Raw genomic sequence first — 20,875 nt, 5'->3', positions numbered from 1 at the left:
GTCACTTGTCCCTGACACAGCCTGAACCCCGGCCCAAACTTCCCTGGTTCCGCCCACAGCACTCTGGCTTCCATTTACAAATTGAGCCTGCGCACCGGGCGGCTTCTCTCCGATCCGAAGCCTAATCTGGGGGGGCGGGGCACTAACCACGGGTGGGGCGGAGTCTCCAGGCCGAACAGCATACATGATTGGCTAGCCGCAGGGCACGCATTCTTTTATGGGCGGAGCCTCGCCCTGAGCCACGTCTAGTAAGCAGTTCTCCTAATTAGGGAAGGGCCTGAAGCGGGCGGGGCCTGGAGTTGTTAGCGGTCCGTTGTGCGCCTGCGCGGAGTGCCGGGACAGGGCGTGTTCCTCGTTTGGGTGCTCGTCTTGCACCGACCGAGCGCATCTCTCGCTGCAGAAGTCTGTAGTTTCTGCCTGTTAAGTGCAGCCCTCCGCAGTGAGTGTGTGTGTGGTTGCAGTTGTGTTTGCTTCTCTCCGCGGCGGGAATGGTGCTGGACCCTCCCCACTTCTCTGTCCCTCGCTCCCCAACCCCCATCCTTGTTCCCAGACCCTTCCCGCCGCTGCCCACTTCCCAGCACCTGGGGAAAACTGGAGAGTGTCAGCTGGGGGCTCGCTCATTTCTCTCCTTGCACCCTTCTGGCCGTCGCCCACGTGCTTTGTTATTGTTTGGTACAGGTCATGTCCAAGTCTCTGAAAAAGTTGGTGGAAGAGAGCCGGGAGAAGAACCAGCCGGAAGTGGACATGAGTGACCGAGGCATCTCTAACATGCTGGACATCAACGGCCTGTGTAAGTTCTCCGGAGGGCCTTCCTCTCGGAGAGGGTGGGTTTATCAGTTTAACAAGTAACTGCTGGTGGCAGTTCGAGACATTCTGATGGTTTCCACCCCACCTGGTGCTTGTACAGGGCATTTGTCTAGGGCTTAGCTCAGAAAGCTTGCACTCAGATTTGTTCTCTCAGCTGGAAAACAGGCACGAGAGCAAGGTTAAGAATTACACGAACTTGTAGCTGCTGGATCTCATCATTCGTCCATGCTGATTGATGTTTTTTGGGTGGATTTTCCACAGTTTACTAAATAGCCACTTGGTGTTTTTTTTTTAAATAATTTTTATTGGAGCATAGCTGATTTATAATGTGCTGGTTTCTGCTGTACGCAAAGTGATTCAGTTATACAGATACATACATCCACCCTTTTTTAGATTCGGTTCCCATGTAAGTCATTATAGAGTACTAAATAGAGTTCTCTGTGCTATACAGTAGGTCCTTATTAGTTGTCTTATATATAGTAGTGAGTATATGTCAAACCCAATTTCCCAGTTTTCCTCCTCTTCCCCCTTAGGGAAGTTTTCTACATCTGTGACTCTGTTTTGTAAATAGGTTCATTTGTATCGTTTTTTTTTTTTTAGATTCCGCATAAAATTGATATCAGATGATAATTGTCTTTCTCTGACTTCACTCAGTGTCTATCCATGTCACCACAAATTACATTATTTCATTCTCTTTCACGGCAGAGTAGTATTCCATTGTATATCTGTATCACATCTTTATCCATTCATCTGTCATTGGACATTTAGGTTGCTTCCATGTGCTGGCTGTTATACACAGTGCTGAACATTGTATCCTTTTGAAACATGTTTTTCTCCGGTTACAAGCCCAGGAGTGGGATTGCTGGATCATATGGTAGCTCAATTTTTAGCTTTTTAAGGACCCTCCATACTGTTCTCTGTAGTGCCTCTGTCAATTTACATTCCCACTAGCCGTGTAGGAGGGTTCCCTTTTCTCTACACCCTCTTCAGCATTTATTGTTTGTTTCTAGACATTTTGATGATGGCCATTCTGATCAGTGTGAGGTGATACCTCATTGTGGTTTTGGTTTGCATTTCTCTAATAATTAGTGATATTGGGCATCTTTTCATGTGTCACTTGGTTTTTTAATGGGAAATTATTTCTGAATCATTTTCCATTCTTTTTCCACATGAAAGTTACATGATAAGTTAAGCATTTCTTGACTCATTATCTTTTTCCGTTTTTTTTCCTTCTGACTTAGTTCAGGCTTCTGTTTCTTCTTCCTGCTGTTGTGCTGTCTTCCTAATGCTCCTCTCACCTCCACTTTGACTGCCCTTGTACTGCCCTTAAGTTTTTCTTTTGTAAGAAGCATAGCCGATTAATAATGTTGTGATAGTTTCAGGTGGACAGCAAAGGGACTCAATGATACATTTACATGTATCCATTCTCCCCCAAACTCCTCTCCCATCCAGGCTGCCAGGTAACATTGAGCAGAGTTCCCTGTGCTATACAGTAGGTCCTTTTTGGTTACCCATTTTAAATATAGCAGAGTATTCAGGCCAATCTCAGGCTCCCCAACTATCTCTTTCCCCATCCTTCCCTCTAACTGCCCCTGTACTTTAAACACTGTATTGCTTTCAGTGTTATTTTCCTGTAACAGGCATTTTATTGCAACTCTCTCCTTTAAACCAGGGATTGCAGTCTCAGATGGCTTCAGGTTTGTGCCTTGGACAGAGATCAGGGTTGGTGTCATTGATATATCTCTACAGAAGGCCAGGGAATGGAAAACTGTAGGTGACTGACACTCGATAGTCCTTCAGAAGACACCTGCCATGAAGGTTAGCATCTCAGCCTCCTGTAATGTGTTGACTTCTCAGTGGTGGTGGCTTCTTGGTGACAGCAACAGAGCAGGGGTCTCAGGTGCTGAACTGATGGTTGGGAACATCGATGTTTCCCGTCACTGCCCCTGCCCTGCAGGGTCACAGTGGTCATTGGGCACACGGCTGCATCAGAAAAAGATGCTGAGGCGCAAGCAGGAGGCCTGGCTCAGCTGTGCCCTTGGCCTCACGGCTCTCTGCTCCTCAGGATGTCTTTCTCATGGGCTTGAAAAAAGGTTGCTCTCACTAGAGGAACTTTGTACTCCTCAGCTTTGAAGAGGGTTCTCTATGTTATATTTGTAAGTCAGGAGAGTGGTGGAGCTATTCCAGTTCAGTTGTTTTATCTCTTTGAAGCCTTGGCTTGTATTGAAGAAGAAAAGATAGCCACTTGCTTCCTGAAAAAGCTGCTTCCGGTGTAGTATGAAGTGCTGAAAAGCAAGGTCATTGTTAACATTTTCCTGGAGAAGTCACTTCAGGAAGAGCAGGAGTGCTTCTTGGGGAGTTTAGTGGCAGTGAATTTGGACACTTCGCCTCCATCCTCTGGAGTGGGCTAGACCTAAGAAGTGACTGCTTTCTGCAAAAAACTCCCTGACTTCTGGAGTCTGGAGGGTCCCAGGATGCCTTCAGGACCCCACCCTCCACTGGGGCTCAGTGGTCAATAGTGTACAGAATGCTTACTCCATGTACTTTAATGTCTTAGATATTAAAATATTCAGCATGATCACGTTAGCTGTACTATAAGGATTCCCATAGTCTTTTGCTTATCATGAGGTTTTTGCTTATTATTTTTTTTAATTTATTTTGTCTGTTCAGCTTGTGGGATCTTACTTCCCCGACCAGGGATTCAACCCAGGCACAGCTGTGAAAGTGCCAAGTCCTAACCACTGAACTGCCGGGGAGGTCCCCAGGGTTTTATGTGCTAGTATCAAGATTGAACCCAGGGAACAGGTTATTTCCATGGACAGAGAATGGTTATTGTATCTCAAGCTTTCCCTTCATTATCTTTTTTTAGTTATTGTTTTTATTTATTTATTTTTGCCATACTGTGTGGCATAGGTGATCTTAGTTTCCTGATGAATCGAATCCATGCCCCCTGCAGTGGAAGTGCAGAGTCTTAGCCACTGGACCACCAGGGAAGTCCCTCTCTTTGTCATCTTTACTTTTAGTTTCTCTAAGGGCAGGAATTAAGCTTTGAATCTAAGAGTGGCTGTTGTGTACTTATTCTAAGCATAGGAAATAGGCTTTGTTTCTGCTTGGAAAGTTGTGTCTTATAAACGCAGCACTTCCCTTGCTCCAAGGCAGTAAGTTGCCTTTCAAAGATGCAACTTTGGAGTTGAGGTACCAAAAGCTTTCTGGTAAGAAAACTTCCTCGGCTGGAGACAGACATCAGCCAGGTTTTAGAGTTTTCTGTCAGTCCAGCTGGGTTCTGGGGATGGTCAGATCTGACCCCAAGGCAGTAAGTTGCCTTTCAAAGATGCAACTTTGGAATTGAGGTACCAAAAGCTTTCTGGTAAGAAAACTTCCTAGGCTGGAGACAGACATCAGCCAGGTTTTAGAGTTTTCTGTCAGTCCAGCCGGGTTCTGGGGATGGTCAGATCTGACCCTGAGAGGCAGACATGGTCCAGTGCTTACAGGTGGGGCCTTGGAGCCAAATAGACTGGGTTCAGATTGTCCATCTTACTAGTGTGTTAGTTTAGAGAAACGACTTAACCTTTCTGAGCCTCGAGTGCCTCCTCATTAGATGGAAACATAAGTACAGGTGGCGCTAGTGGTAAGGAACCTGCCTGCCAGAGCAGGAGATGTAAGAGATGAGGGTTCGATCCCTAGGTCAGAAGACCCCCTGGAGGAGGGCATGGCCACCCACTCCAGTATTCTTGCCTGGGGAATCCCCATGGACAGAGGAGCCTGGGGGGCTACAGTTCATAGGGTCGCAAGGAGTTGGACACGACTGAAGGGACTTAGCACAGTACAGCACAAGTCCCCACGTGGCACTGGTTTAGACCTGAGTGCATGGCTTCATGTCAAGTGCTTAGCACCGAGCCCAGTTCTGAGTACACAGTGGCTGTTAACTGTTCGTACGAATGTCCAGAGAGAGTGTGTAAGCCTCAGATATAACCAGTCCCAGCACAGTCGATGGTCTGAACCAGCAATAGCCGGGTTAGGTAGACAAGGTAAGCCATCTGTGTGGGTTATGTCTTGATGTTTTCTGTGCAGCTTAATGGAATCTGGTGTGTTTTAGCCCTTTGGGAGGGATTTTCAGGGATTTCCATATACTGTTTCTCTGAAATGATCCCTCATTTTCTTTTTTTTTTTTTAAACCTTTTATTTTTATGGCCACACCACGTGGCATGTGGGATCTTAGTTGCCTGACCAGGGATTGAACCTTCAGCCCCTGCAGTGGAAGTACAGAGTCTTAACTACCAGGGGAGTCCCTCATTTTATTTCTTTTCCTTTTTTTTTTTTCTACATGGCATGTAATCACACACGTTCTTCTTAAAGCTTCCAGGAGGAATGGTATAATTTTGTACTTTTTATTAAAGAGATTTCATGAGGAAACTCTCTCCCATGCAGCAACTCTTCACCCAGATGATAAAGTTACTCTTGAAGGGCTCTGTAATCAGCTTTCTGGAAGTCTCAGGAGCCAGACAGACTGTTTTTCATTTCTTTTAAGACTTTTGTGACTTTTTAATCTCTTCACATTTATTGAGCTCTGGGTGTCAAACTTTTATCAAGTTTTTTTTTTTTTTTTTCCACCCCAGCTAGGACTTAAATATCTCTCAGATAAATTTTAAAAGAAAAACTTCAACCACCTGTTTGGGAATTGTTTTTCTAAAGGAGTCTACAAAAGAATCAACAGATGTAATCCTGGCTTGGTTATCTGAAGGAGTTGTTAACCCAGGAATGTGGTGCCTGTTGGGGATTTTCATCATGATAGGACTATTTAAATTTTATTTATTTTTTACTTTTACATTTTGTCTGATACATTGGCATACAGGTCTTAGTTCCCTGACTTGGGATTGAACCTCTGCCCCCGGCCGTGGAAGCATGGAGTCCTAACCACTGCACTACCGGGGGATTCTATTATTAGTATTTAAAAATGTATTTTATCTATGATGGTGTAAAAACTGCAAAACAATATCTCTTTAGTTTCTGAGATTCTCAGTGGGGGCCTTGCCCAGCTAGTCTCACTGTCACAAATCCTGGGAAAGGCGAGGTAGAGATGACTTGTCACAGAGCGTGACAAGTCGGCAGCGAAATAAGTGACCACACACGGCCAAGTGCAGGGCCACAGGCACTGAAGGGTCGCTGAGGGGGCAGCAGGGCGTTTCACAGGATTTTGATGGTGATGGGCTTGGGTCTGTTGAGCCTAAGAGGTGGATATCAAAACCATTGGCAGTTTTTCAGTTAATAATTAAAATATTATTTGCCATCCAGTATTGAGTGTATTTTCTTTCCATGATGGACAGTATGTAAATTGAGTCTCTCTGGGACTTTTCTTCCTTACTGATGCTCTAAATTATCCAGTGATGAATTAATATGTGCTCTTCTAAGAAAACTAAAGGCTATTTAATAGATCTGAAGTAGATTGTCACCATAAGAAACCATAATGTCCACTGCTTTGCCTTTCTAGCCAGCTCTTAATTGTGAAAACCAGTGCTAGAATTGATAAGAATAGTACTTGAAAACCAGACCCCGTCTCTCCCTTCCCTAAATGTACATGAGCCTGGTTTAAAGAAAACCTAGTCTAAATATAACAAAATCCACTATCATAGAGCAGAAGCTAGAGATGATATTTTTACATTGGGTAAAGGTTCTTGCTTCTTTGAATAGCAAGTCCGCACAGGTTGGTTTATTTGTTTCAGCCAAAGAGCATAAAAATGTTGCAAGAGCAGTCCATGTAGAGCACATGCCTGGCCAGTAGGGGGCAGTGCCGAGCCTCTGCATTTTGCTCCCGGTCCCTCAGAAGACTAAATACAGCCTCTCCTGCCCCAGTGTCCACTGCCACCTGGCACTCTCTTCCTCCCTCCTCATCACGTCTCTTTCTTCAGGTCAGGAGATACCTTCGTTTATGTCACTTGATCTGTGAAGCTCACGGTTTGAAAAACCTCCAGACAGTTTGTTATGAACTGTCTGGCCCAGAGCATCGTTGATGCTGGCTTGTGAACTGCCTTGTGGACCTGGAGTCTCCTCGGACAGCACAGAGTCTTTTGGACAGAGAGCTGCTGATCAGTCAGCATGTTTCCCAGTGAAAGATGGGGGTGAAATGGAATTTGCCGGGTCCCCTTTGGGCAGATTTCATCGGTGTGTGATGCTAAACAGTGTAAAACAGTGTTTTGGATTTGAGGCATTGATAAAGCCCAAAAGATAAATGTTGGCATAACATCGTCTGCCTTATTAGTCTGCTAGGACTACCATAGGGACACTTTGGCCACCTGATGCGAAGAGCTGGCTCACTGGAAAAGACCGTGATGCTGGGAACGATTGAAGGCAGGAGGAGGAGGGGCTGACAGAGGACGAGATGGTTGGATGGCATCACTGACTCGATGGACATGAGTCTGAGCAAGCTCTGGGAGATAGTGAAGGACCGGGAAGCCCGGTGTGCTGTAGTCCATGGGGTCACAGAGAGTTGAACACGACAGAACAGCAACAACAGGGCTACCATATAGCACACCGTGGACCAAGGAGCTTCAGCAACAGACGGTGATGGTTCATAGTTTTGGAGGCCGGAAGTCTCAGATGGTAGTGTCGGCAGGGTTGGTTTCTTCTGAGGCCTTTCTCCTTTGCAGACAGCCACCTTCGGTCTTGTGTCACGTGGCTTCTGCTGACATGGGTTCCTGGACCCTCTCTGTGTCCACTTCCTGTGCCCAAGATGATGCCATTCAACTTGGATTACGGCCTGCCTTAGTGGCTTCATTACTTCATCACACTTTGAAAGTTCTGACTCCAAATACAGTCTCACTCTGAGATCCCTGGGGTCAGGGCTTCACCAGAGGACTTGGAAGGGCCACCATCAGCCCATCACGTCTGCATCGGAAGTTCTGAGTGGTGCACACGTGAGTGCTTCTCACATCAACCTCTGGTGCAGATGTGTTTCACACGCGAGCAGACAGAAGGTTGAGAAAATCCCAGCCTCACACGTTACACACACCTGGGTGTGTCTAACAGCTGTGTTCTGTAATCTTGTGCTGTGTGGCTCAGGCCTTAAGGAATGATGGCTTCCAGGGTTAAGCTGGACTGGCGGGGCTCACCTCATGCCAGTCAGTTTCAGAATTCTTTAAAAACACTGACCTAGGGACCGTATTGGTATAAGAACAGACATGTAGACCAGTGGAATAGAGAGTCCAGAAATAGATTGTGGCGTTAAGAAACAAAAAGCATCGAGAGAGGGGATATACGTGTACTTAGAGCTGATTCACTTTGTTGTATAGCAGAAACACAACACTGTAAGGCAGTTAGCCTCCAATTAAAAAAAACAAACACTGTGCTAGGCCAAGAAAATGCATCATTCTTGCAACCCTCCGGCTTGGAAACTGAGGTTTATCATATTGCTGCAGGACTTGAACTGTCGAACAAAACGGTAGAAGCAACTTCGTCTCTGTCTGGTCAGGGTTAATTCTGAACCTCCTAGTTTCTTAAGGCTTTAGTGAAAAGCTATTATTCTTAATTGGACTTAACAGTCACATATGAGTTGTTGTTGTTTTTTTGTTACTATGTGCTAATTCATTTTTTCTGTCTTCATATATCACAGTAGAATAAACCTGAGTTGCATGAAACGGTAACTGTAGTTGCAGTTTACCTGTTATTCATCAAGAGCCTTTTCACTTAATATGTTTCTGTGCGTATGCGTTAATGGTGCCTCCAGACTCAGAACAGTTCTTAAGCGTAAAGTGGGCTAATGAGAGGCACACCTCAGAGCAGGTAGTGAACTGGAGGGGGTCTTGGACGCTTGGTTTTTCAGAGCACAGTGCAGAAATTGGTGACACAGTTTGCAACCTCAGTATCCAAATGGTTGTTGGGCAAATGTTTGCATAGACAAGACAGTTGATTTTTTACAGCTGTGAATATTTCCATCTTCAGGCTTTGTGAAAGATGCCTATGCAGCCTATTATGTATTCTTCAAGTTGTACACTCTTTACTAGAAGGATAAAAATAATAGGTAACTGAAGCTATATACATGAGAGTATTAATCCATACACGCACACACTGCTTACCACATGCCGGGCATTGTGTGCAGCTCTGCATATAGATTATTTCTTTTTTTTTTTTTAATATTATTTGGCTATGCCGAGTCTTTGCCAGACACACAGGATCTTTGATCTTAGTTGCAGCATGTGGGATCTCATTCCCTGACTAGGGATCATACCCAGGCTGCCTGCACTGGGAGAGAAGAGTCTTAGTCACTGGATCACCAGGAAGTCCCTGGATTATTTCTCTTAAACCCCACAGCTCCATTAGGATTGTTGTCATCATCGTCATTGTTCTCACTATCTAGTTTGCAGCTGAGGACCCAGAGATTCCCAGAGCTTCAGTACACTAATAAGTGTTTAAGTATTAGTACACTAATGAGTAGTAGACTTGAAGCCAGGCAGTCAGACTTCCGAAGCTGTGCTGTAGCTCATGCTTTCTTGCCTCTCTGATGTCACTAACATTTTCGAGAGTCAGGTGCACATACAAAGATGAAACCACTAATTCGGCAAGCGTCCACTGAGTGCCTGCTGGCTCCGGAAGCCGCCTCCCCTACCTGTATGGGCTACTGATTCCGTATCCATCGAGGAATGTATTCAGGGATCTGACCTTCCCACACTCCAGCTGACTGGGCTCAGGAAACAGCAATCTACTTCTTCCCCAGACACATACACATTGTTTTTTAAAAAGGTCCATTTCAAAATGCCTTTATCGGAGTGTTCCTGTAGGTAATTGCACACCTGACCGTACAGCCTGACAGATCTTTAAACCAAGAAACTGAAGGCGATCGGCACCTCCTGACTCTTGAGAGTCAAGACAGGGTCCTGACTCTTGACAGTGTAGATTTCCTTTGCCAGTTGATCGGCATCATTCAAAGGAAGGAGGGCTTACAGTACGATCTCCGGTCTTTGGTTCTCATGCTTGGCATCTTATTCATGAGGTTCGTTTGTGTCATGATGCTGGTTAACAGATCCAGAGTGTGACAGCCTAAGTTCCCACATCTGTGCTGCTGATGATGGATGTTTGGGTGGCTCCCAGGCTAGGGCTGGCACCAGTACTGCTGCTGTGGCCATGTCAGCACACATGTTACTTTCTGTTGGTTACAGGTTAGGGGTGGACTTACCGGGTCATGGGGTGTGCCCTTGGACACTCTTTAAACTGTAAGCAAGAGTCCCAAATATGGGGGAAATATTTGAAACATAAATGACTGGCAAAGGCTTAATAACATTCCTTTTTTATTGGAGTGTAATTGCTTTATAATGTTGTGTTGGTTTCTCAGAAACGAATCAGCCATATTTGTACGTGTGTGTGTGTGTGTGTGTGTGTATATATATATATATATATATATATATATCCCGTCCCACCCCTCTAGGTCACCCACAGAGCACCAAGCTGAGTCCCCTGTGGCGTACAGGAGCTTCCCACCAGCTATCTGTTCTACACATGGTAGTGTATTATATGTCAAGGCCACTCTCTCAATTCATCCCACCCTGTCCTTCCCCACCCCTGTGTCTGCTATGTAAAAATTAAAATACCTAAAGACTTTTCTGGTGGCTCCAATTCAAATACGACACTGCAAGGCTTTTAGTGAACTTCTTCAATGCTGTGTCTCTACTTTTCTTCCACTCGGAGAATCCTGATTCTCAAGGATGCTAATGATGTAAGACTATCTCACAGTTACGTTTTTTACCTTACACACAATTAACAATGCTGATATTTCCACCAAGATATTGCTGGAAACAGTTGTTTCGTGCATGTTCTCTCCCCATTCTCCTCCTTTTTAAAAAAAAAAAAAATCATACTTCATTTTTTACAACAGTTTTCCCTGTTATTAAGCCTCCAGTTTCCCCTGTTGTTAAAATCTGGCATTGGAGTGGTACTTTTGTTACCACTTTTGTGGTAACTTTTGTTACAGTTGATGAAGCAGCATTGATTTACTAACTAAAATTCAGAGTTTACATTGTTGTCTGCTCTCTGTGTTGTAACACATGATAGCTTTAAAAAATTTATTCAAGTATAGTTGCTTTACAGTGTGGTGTTTCTGCTGTACAGCAAAGTGAATCATCTATATGATCCAGCAATCCTATTCCTGGGTATATACCTGGAGAAAACATAATCCAAAAGATACGTGCACCCCAGTGTTCATTGCAACATTGCTTACAATACCCAGGACATGGAAGCAACCTAAGTGTCCATCAGCAGAGGAATAGATGAAGATGTGGTACATATATGCAATGGAATATTATTCAGCCATAAAAAGAATGAAATCGTGCCATTTGCAGAGATGTGGATGGACCTAGAGATGGAGTGAAATAAGCCAGAAAGAGAGAAACAAACGTCGTTTATTACTGCATATGTGTGGAATCTAGAAAAATTGAATAAATGAATCTATTTGCAAAGCAGAAACATAGACACTTCATGGCTTTTAACAGATTCAGGGTCTTACAGAGTAGTTTCACTGCCCTGCATACCCTTTGTGGTTTCTTTTCCCCCGTTCTCTTTCTACTTACCTGACACCGAACCCCAGGCAATCACTGAAATTTTATGTCTCTGTAGTTTTGCATTTTCTAGAACGTGACATAGTTGAAGCCATATAGCACGTAACCTTTAAAGAAAGACTTCTTTGACTTAGTCATACTCGTTTCAGGTTCTTCTGTGTCTTTTCTTGGCTTGCTGGCTTGTATGTTTTTATTATTGACTAAAATTCCGTTGTCTGGATGCACCACGCTTCGTTTATCCTTTCACCTATTGAAGGACATCTTGGCTGCTTTCCAGTTTTGTCTGAGTAAAGCTGCTGTAAACATGCATGTGCAGATTTTTGTGTGAACGTGTTCTTTGACTCCTTTCGGTAAATGCGAAGGAGCACGACTGCTGGATTGTAGGGTAAGAATATGCTTGGTGTCCTAAGAAACCAACACACGGACTGCCAAGTAGCTGAGCCATTTCATATGTCCCCCAGCCATGAATAAGAGTTCCTGTTGCTCCACATCCTTCTCAATATTTGGTGTTCTCAGTGTTCTTGATTTTGGCCATCCTAATAGACTTGTAGCAGTATCTTGAAAGGTTGCTGCTGAACCACGAGAGATGCCGGGATTCTTGGCCTCTGGAAGAGAAGAATTCAATCCGGGGCCAGAGACGAGGCTTGATCACTCAGAGGTTTTGTGTAATAAAGTTTTATTAAAGTGTAAAAGAGATAGAGAAAGCATCTGACACAGACATCAGAAGGGGGATGGAGAGTGCCCCCCCTCTAGTGTTAGCAAGGGAGTTATATACTTTTTAATTAGTTATTACAGTGAATGAAAAGAATGTCTCAAGTTTGTGAAAATTTTACCAGACCCACTCCCACAATTTACATTTTAGGATAACAAGATGAGAATTTAACAATAGAAAGATCCTACCAGACCCACTCCCATAATATACATTCTAAGATATCAGGATTAGTCAGAGGGTTTTCAGGAAGGAGACACTGTCCTTCAGCAGGATACATTGTTGTTGTATAATCCCTAGTACAGAGTTTAAACTGAGTTGTGTAATTGACTAAGACTAAAGAATGTAGAGGAAAAAAAAATTTGTCCCTTTCTCCTCCTTGAGAATTCCAGACCCCTGTCTCCACTTGGAGAGCCCCAGACCCCTTTCTCCTCCTTGGGGACCCTGGACTTCTTATCAATCCCTAGGCATTGACTCTCTGAACCTCATTGTTTGAGTGTGCAGTTCTCTCATGGCAGGTGATGTGGAAAATTTTTTCGTATATTTGTTTGCCATCTGCTTATCTTCCTTGTGGTGTCTATTAAGGTCTTTGGCCTATTTTTTTTTTTTTTTTTTAAGTGAGGTCTATTTTGTGTAGGTTTTCTTTTCTGTTATGCTTTAAATTATTATTTTTTATTGAAACGTAGTTGATGTACAGTAGTTGTTTCAGGTGTAGTGCTCTGTGACTTGATACTTGCATATAGTATGAATCGTGGCCCATTTTTTAATTTAACTTATATGCAGAGTACATCATGAAAAACGCTGGACTGGAAGAAACACAAGCTGAAATCAAGATTGCCGGGAGAAATATCAATAACCTCAGATATGCAGATGAAACCACCCTTATGGCAGAAAGTGAAGAGGAACTCAAAAGCCTCTTGATGAAAGTGAAAGTGGAGAGTGAAAAAGTTGGCTTAAAGCTCAACATTCAGAAAACGAAGATCATGGCATCCGGTCCCATCACTTGCAGATAGATGGGGAAACAGTGTCAGACTTTATTTTTCTAGGCCCAAAAATGACTGCAGATGGTGACTACAGCCATGAAATTAAAAGATACTTACTCCTTGGAAGGAAAGTTATGACCAACCTAGATAGCATATTCAAAAGCAGAGACATTACTTTGCCAACAAAGGTTCGTCTAGTCAAGGCTCTGGTTTTTCCTGTGATCATGTATGGATGTGAGAGTTGGACTGTGAAGAAGGCTGAGTGCCAAAGAATTGATGCTTTTGAAGTGTGGTGTTGGAAAAGACTCTTGCGAGTCCCTTGGACTACAAGGAGATCCAACCAGTCCCTTCTGAAGGAGATCAGCCCTGGGATTTCTTTGGAAGGAGTGATGCTAAAGCTGAAACTCCAGTACTTTAGCCACCTCATGCGAAGAGTTGACTCATTGGAAAAGATTCTGAAGCTGGGAGGGATTGGGGGCAGGAGGAGAAGGGGATGACAGAGGATGAGATGGCTGGATGGCATCACTGACTCGATGGACATGAGTCTGAGTGAACTCTGGGAGTTGGTGATGGACAGGGAGGCCTGGTGTGCTGTGATTCATGGGGTTGCAAGGAGTCGGACACGACTGAGCGACTGATCTGAACTGATCTTGCTTTCATATTGTTGAATTTAAAATTTCTTTATGTATTTTACAAAGATGTCCTATATCAGATTCATGTTTTGCAAAAACTTTTGTCTCAGTCTGTGGCTCTCCTTTCCATTTTATTAACATTGTCTTTTACAGAGGAGAAGTGTTTTTAATGAATTCTCAGCCAGTTGACACACCTTTTTTCTTTTTTTTCTTTTTCCTGATAATGCTTTTAGTGTTGTATCTAAGACATCATTACCAGGTCAAGGACTGCCTAGATTTTCCCTCTAGAACGTTACGCTTTTACATTTTACATTTAAGAGAGTGAACCACTTTGAGTTAATATTTCTCGAAGTTACAAGTGTTGTGTCTAGGTTCTTTCTTCTTTTTTTCTCCTTATATAGACGTCAAGTTCCAGCACCATTGGTTGAAAACATTGTCCTTTTCCCATTGAATTGCCTTTGCTCCCTTGCCAGAGACCAGTTGATTGTATCTGTGTGAGTCTGCTTCTTGGTTCTCTGATGTTTCATTGGTTTATGTTTTCTCATCCATTGTTGGCTGTGGCTATATACAGTAAGTTTTGTGTTGGGACGTGACAACTTTCTGAGTTTTTCTTTTTCAGTATTTTAAATAGCTGTGAAAAGAAGAGAAGTGAAAAGCAAAGGATAAAAAGGAAAGATATAAACATCTGAATGCAGAGCTCCAAAGAATAGCAAGAAGAGATAAGAAAGCCTTCCTCAGCGATCAATGCAAAGAAATAGAGGAAAACAACAGAATGGGAAAGACTAGAGATCTCTTCAAGAAAATCAGAGATACCAAAGGAACATTTCATGCAAAAATGGGCTCGATAAAGGACAGAAATGGTATGGACCTAACAGAAGCAGAAGATATTAAGAAGAGATGGCAAGAATACACAGAAGAACTGTACAAAAAAGATGTTCATGACCCAGATAATCACGATGCTGTGATCACTGACCTAGAGCCGGACATCCTGGAATGTGAAGTCAAGTGGGCCTTAGAAAGCATCACTACGAACAAAGCTAGTGGAGGTGATAGAATTCCAGTTGAGCTATTCCAAATCCTGAAGGATGATGCTGTGAAAGTGCTGCACTCAGTATGCCAGCAAATTTGGAAAACTCAGCAGTGGCCACAGGACTGGAAAAGGTCAGTTTTCATTGCAATGCCAAAGAAAGGCAATGCCAAAGAACACTCAAACTACCGCACAATTGCACTCATCTCACACGCTAGTAAAGCAGTGCTCAAAATTCTCCAGACCAGGCTTCAGCAATACGTGAACCGTGAACTTCCTGATGTTCAAGCTGGTTTTAGAAAAGGCAGAGGAACCAGAGATCAAATTGCTGACATCCACTGGATCATGGAAAAAATAAGAGTTCCAGAAAAACATCTATTTCTGCTTTATTGACTATGACAAAACCTTTGATTGTGTGGATCACAATAAACTGTGGAAAATTCTGAAAGAGATGGGAGTACCAGACCACCTGATCTGCCTCTTGAGAAATTTGTATGCAGGTCAGGAAGCAACAGTTAGAACTGGACATGGAACAACAGACTGGTTCCAAATAGGAAAAGGAGTATATCAAGGCTGTGTATTGTCACCCTGTTTATTTAACTTATATGCAGAGTACATCATGAGAAACGCTGGGCTGGAAGAAACACAAGCTGGAATCAAGATTGCCGGGAGAAATATCAATAACCTCAGATATGCAGATGACACCACCCTTATGGCAGAAAGTGAAGAGGAACTCAAAAGCCTCTTGATGAAAGTGAAAGTGGAGAGTGAAAAAGTTGGCTTAAAGCTCAACATTCAGAAAACGAAGATCATGGCATCTGGTCCCATCACTTCAATGGAAATAGATGGGGAAACAGTGGAAACAGTGTCAGACTTTATTTTGGGGGGCTCCAAAATCACTGCAGATGGTAACTGCAGCCATGAAATTAAAAGATGCTTACTCCTTGGAAGGAAATTATGACCAACCTAGATAGCATATTCAAAAGCAGAGACATTACTTTGCCAACAAAGGTCTGTCTAGTCAAGGCTCTGGTTTTTCCTGTGGTCATGTATGGATGTGAGAGTTGGACTGTGAAGAAGGCTGAGTGCCGAAGAATTGATGCTTTTGAAGTGTGGTGTTGGAGAAGACTGTTGAGAGTCCCTTGGACTGCAAGGAGATCCAACCAGTCCATTCTGAAGGAGATCAGCCCTGGGATTTCTTTGGAAGGAATGATGCTAAAGCTGAAACTCCAGTACTTTGGCCACGTCATGCAAAGAGTTGACTCATTGGAAAAGACTCTGATGCTGGGAGGGATTGGGGGCGAGAGAAGGGGACGACAGAGGATGAGATGGCTGGATGGCATCACTGACTCGATGGACTCGTGAGTCTGAGTGAACTCCGGGAGTTGGTGATGGACAGGGAGGCCTGGCGTGCTGTGATTCATGGGGTCGCAAAGAGTTGGACACGACTGAGTGACTGATTTGATCTGATTGGCTACTTGGAGCCTTTTGCCTTTCCATTATCCCTTTTAGGATTAGCTTGTTGACATTCATAAAATAAATGTGCTGTGATTTTCCTTGGGGTTGGTCGCACTGACTCTTAAGATCAAGTTAGAAAGAATTGATTTGCGAGGGTGGTTCCAGTCACAGGTCTGGCTGCCCTGGCTAGCAGCCTCCAGAAGTCATCTCATTAACATAACAAAGCTTCCTTGGTCTGTCACTTAGGAAATTCCACAGGCCAAGTACAGCGTACCTGTACTGGTTCATGGTCTGAGGATTGGGGACTCCTGGCTTAAAGAATCTAAAAAGTTTTTCTCCTTCACAGCACAGCTTAGGATGAGTATGCATCTCTGCCCCTGGTGGCCTTCAAGGATGTCCACTTCCTTCTATTCCTTTCTCCGTGCCACACAGGGCATTGTCCTCATCTGCTGGCTCAGAGCTGGGCAGCCAGCACTCAGAGGTCTTAGCAAATCCACTGCCCTGAGGGTCTTGGTCTGGAAGGGACATGTGTCGCTTCCATTCAGGTTCCCTTGGTAAGAATCCACCACCCAGGAACTTATGTCTTTCATGCTCATCTTTCATGCTCATCAGATACAGCCCTCAGGTCAGTATCTCTAATCATTTTGAATGTCTGAAACATGTACTCTGGTAGATTGCTCCAGAGCTCAAGAGGATAATATCACCAGTGAAAATGTTAGTCATCCAGTCGTGTCCAACTCTTTGCAGTCCCACGGACTGTAGCCCACTGGGTTCTTCTGTCCATGGGATTCTCCAGGCAAGAATACTGGAGTGGGTAGCCATTTCTTTCTCCAGGGGATCTTCCCAACCCAGGGATTGAACCAGGGTCTCCAGCATTGCAGGTGAGGTCTTTACCATTTGAGCCACCAGGGAAGCCTAATCACCAGAGTTGTGCTTATTGACAGTAAAGTTGGGGCCCTTTTACTTGAAAGTCAGCCTTAACTGAAGACTTATAATTTATTTCTTGGAGTATTGTTAGTGTGTTATCCTGTTTTTCTTGGTGTAAAGCCTTGCTGTCAAGAAGTCTGATGATCTGATTTTATTTTCTTATGTCTTTTTTTTCTAGATGCTGGAAAGATTTTTTTTTTTTTTTACTTCAAGTCCAGGTGTTATCTTTTGAACATCTTAAAATGATATACAGTCTTCTGTTTGTGGCTATTTGCTGGATTTGTTTGGCTTGTAGTAAAGTACAGTCAGAATTAATCAGATTCTTGTTTGGAGACGGCTTGTAAAGAGTCTATTTCCTAGAGCTGAAACTGTGAGCAGGCTGTCTGACTTCTCTGGATCTCATTTCCGTCACCCAAAATATTGGGAGGGAGGCAGAGAATAATAGTGTTATATCTGTTAGGGTTACTATGAGGAATGAAAGTGAAAAGTCGAAGTGAAGTCAGTCGTGTCTGACTCTTTGTGACCCCATGGACTGCAGCCTACCAGGCTCCTCTGTCCATGGGATTTTCCAGGCAAGAATACTGGAGTGGGTTGCCATTTCCTTCTCCAGGGGGTCTTCCCGACACAGGGATCTCCCACATTGCAGACAGACGCTTTACCCTCTAAGCCACCAGGGAAGCCCTATTCCTACTGTGATGAATAAATGAGGTAATAAAATTCTTAGAACCATGGCAGCACATATATTTGATAAACATTCTTGTCATGACTACTTTATTTTAACATTTTTGATTCTTATAAGTGGTGATTCAGTGCCCAGCATAACATATTGATATAGGAAGTATGGTGGCTCAGTCAGAGAAAGGATCTGCTTGTAATGCAGGAGAACCAGATTCGATCCCTGGGTCGGGAAGATCCCCTGGAGAAAGAAATGGCAACCCACTCCAGTGTTCTTGCCTGGAGAATCCAATGGACTGAGAAGCCTGAGGAAAACCTTCCAACATTGCCTTTTTAATGGGAGTTTGTAATCAGCTTACCTCCTTAAGGTGCTGCTAATCTGCCTGTATCACAGGTTTTTGTTTTTTTGAGATGAACAAAGGAAATTTATTTTATTTATTTTTAAAATTTTAAAATATTTGTTGGAGTACAGTTACTTTACCGTGATGTGTTAGTTTCTGCAGTGTAGCAAAGTGAATCAGCTGTGTGTATACATACATCCCCTCCCTGTAGGACTCCCTTCCCATTCCAGTCACCACAGAGCCCTGAGTAGGGCTCCCTGTGCTACACGGTAGGTTCTCATTCGATGTCTCGTGTTTACATAGTGTCAGTAGTGTGTGCGTGTCGGTCCCACTCTCCCAGTTCCTCCCACCCTGCTTCCCCTTGCTGTCCATGCGTTTGTTTCTCTCTTTGTGACTCACCTCACTCTGTATGACAATCTCTAGGTCCATTCACATCGCTACAGATGAGCCACTTGCATTCCTTCCTATGGCTAATACACGGCGGAACAACCTAAATGTCCATCCGTGGAAGAATGGATAAAGATGCGGCGTGTATACACAATGTGTCATAGGTTTTTGTTACCTCCCCTTATTATAGACCTCCCTGGTGGCTCAGACGGTGAAGCGTCTGCCCGCAATGCGGGAGACCCGCGTTCGATCCCTGGGTCGGGAAGATCCTCTGGAGAAGGAAATGGCAACCCACTCCAGTACTCTTGCCTGGAAAATCCCATGGACGGAGGAGCCTGGTGGGCTACAGTCTGTGGGGTTGCAAAGAGTTGGACACGACTGAGCGACTTCACTTTCACTTTTCCTATTATAGAGTAAACTCCTTGAGGACAGTAACTATGTCTTCACGCATTTTCCATCTCTGTCAACACCAACCTAATACAGTGCCTTGCAAACAGTTTGTAATTCATAGAGCATTTATTCCTATCACCCTATACATCCCCTGAGAGCAATAAATATCTGTGTACTTGTATTTTCGTCTTTAATTCTCCTGGGCATTTTTGAATTTAAAGTTTTTCTTTGTTCCTGAAGGAGAGACTGTAAGGTGATGTGTTTGGATGGGAAGGCTGTTGGCTCTGCCTTGTCAGTATCACAGTGCTCTGGGTCTAGCATCTTTTGACTTAATGTCCCTGTAGACACTGAAGCCTCAGTCAGTGACCATCTTATGGGGATTCTCAGAACATGTGAATTCTCTGCTCTTATTTATGTATAGAACGAGATGTCACGTTTTAAAAATCATCAGATAAATTGCTTTCTGTTGAGTGAAAAAGCAAGTCATTGTGGTTGAGGGACCCTTTATCTGTAAATAGGACTCAGTCATGAAACCAGTTTTGAAAACTTGCTACAAAAACACTTCTACCTCGCCACAGTATTTAGTTGTGAAGTCAAGGAAAGCTTTTATACCATGGATTTTTTTTTTTTTCCTGAAGTTTTAAATTATGAACAAAATTCAAAGGAATACTTCTTAGGATTCTGGGCGTGTGGATGAATATGATATTTATACTATATCTTGGTATCAAATATTTTATTGTCTGTCTTCACTTAAATATATCATCAGAAGCTGCATATTTAAGAGGATCTGAACCTGCATCCTTCTGCCAGGGGTGAAATAACGTTAGCATGTGACACGGACAGGTGTTTTAATCACACATTGTGGAGACTTGGGACCCAAAGTGGTCAGAACAGCCTTTTGGACCATCCTGTATTTTCAGTTCAAATGAATTCTTCTTTTCCGTCAACCACTTTGGGAGGAATTGAATGAATAGAGCGTCCTGTTTGCAGTGTAATCTACAGAGTTGCACTGAATTTGAAGGGTGTCCCCCTGGAATTGTAAAACAAGTCAAAAGTGACCCTCTCTGAGCATCTCAGGGAGGGTACAGCTGTTCTCCCAGTGCAGTATTCGATCCCTCAAGAGTCGTCGCAAAGGGGTAGACTATTTGTCTTCTGATGGTAGCTGTATTTTTCTGATTGCTTCCATGGGGAATGCAGCCGGTGAAATGAGCTGATAGTTACAGTCCAATTTTTGGTGACCAGTGTTCCAGAATTGTTCATTGGGAACCAGCCAGTGAAGGCTGCTCAGTTGTGCCTGACTCTTTGCGACCCCATGAACTATACAGTCCATGGATTTCTCCACGCCAAAATACTGGAGTGGGTAGCCGTTCCCCTTCACCAGGGGATCTTCCCAACCCAGGGATTGAACCCAGATCTCCCGTGTTGGGGTCGAATTCTTTACCAACTGAGCCACCACGGAAGCCCTCTAAGAATACTGGAATGGGTAGCCTATCCCTTCTCCAGCGGCTCTTCCTGACCCAGGAATCGAACCAGGGTCTTCCACACTGCAGGTGGATTCGTTACCAGCTCAGCTACCGAGAGGCCCAGTTCTGGCCTTCGACAGGGTGGCAGAAACTTGCAAGTCCCGAGTCACTGCGTGCGTTTCCAAGTATTCCCGTTAGGCTGTGTTTTTTCCTCTGGATGTAAATGTCATTCTGTGAAGCTGGAACTTTTTAAACCTTTCTGAAGTGCCACCAGAGGAATAATTTGCTTCTGATTTGCCAGACTGAAAGCTGGAGAGGCAGTTTCCGGTGTGGCTCATCTCTGTGATTTGTTGGATTGTTTTGAAAGCAGGTCTGCCATGTCGTCATCTGGTGCTGTGGATTTCATCCTGCTTACATTTCTCTTATGCTGTCTACCGGATGATGAAGGGAAAAAAGCTGAACCTATTTGAAATAATATCTGCTTCCATGCATTATCCAGACATGATGATTCTTTTCTAGGAGTGTTGGCTAGTCC

At 43.8% G+C, this 20,875-nt stretch overlaps 1 protein-coding gene across 2 annotated transcripts in view; it reads left to right on the top strand.

Annotated features, from left to right (window-relative positions):
- Positions 1–283: 283 nt before the first annotated feature.
- Positions 284–20,875, top strand: part of RSU1 (Ras suppressor protein 1) — a 204,845-nt gene continuing 184,253 nt past the window's right edge. For both annotated transcript variants that reach the window (XM_019973109.2, XM_019973108.2), the window contains exons 1-2: positions 284–439; positions 679–790. In XM_019973109.2, coding sequence (XP_019828668.1) covers positions 682–790 — 109 coding nt within the window. In that variant the 5' untranslated portion in view covers positions 284–439; positions 679–681. The remainder of the gene's footprint in view (positions 440–678; positions 791–20,875) is intronic.

This window comes from Bos indicus, chromosome 13 (genome assembly GCF_029378745.1).
Source record: "Bos indicus isolate NIAB-ARS_2022 breed Sahiwal x Tharparkar chromosome 13, NIAB-ARS_B.indTharparkar_mat_pri_1.0, whole genome shotgun sequence".
NCBI classification, from domain to species: domain Eukaryota; kingdom Metazoa; phylum Chordata; class Mammalia; order Artiodactyla; family Bovidae; genus Bos; species Bos indicus.
The sequence above is the reverse complement of the archived record's forward strand: the minus strand, read 5'-3'. Positions and strand labels throughout refer to the sequence as shown.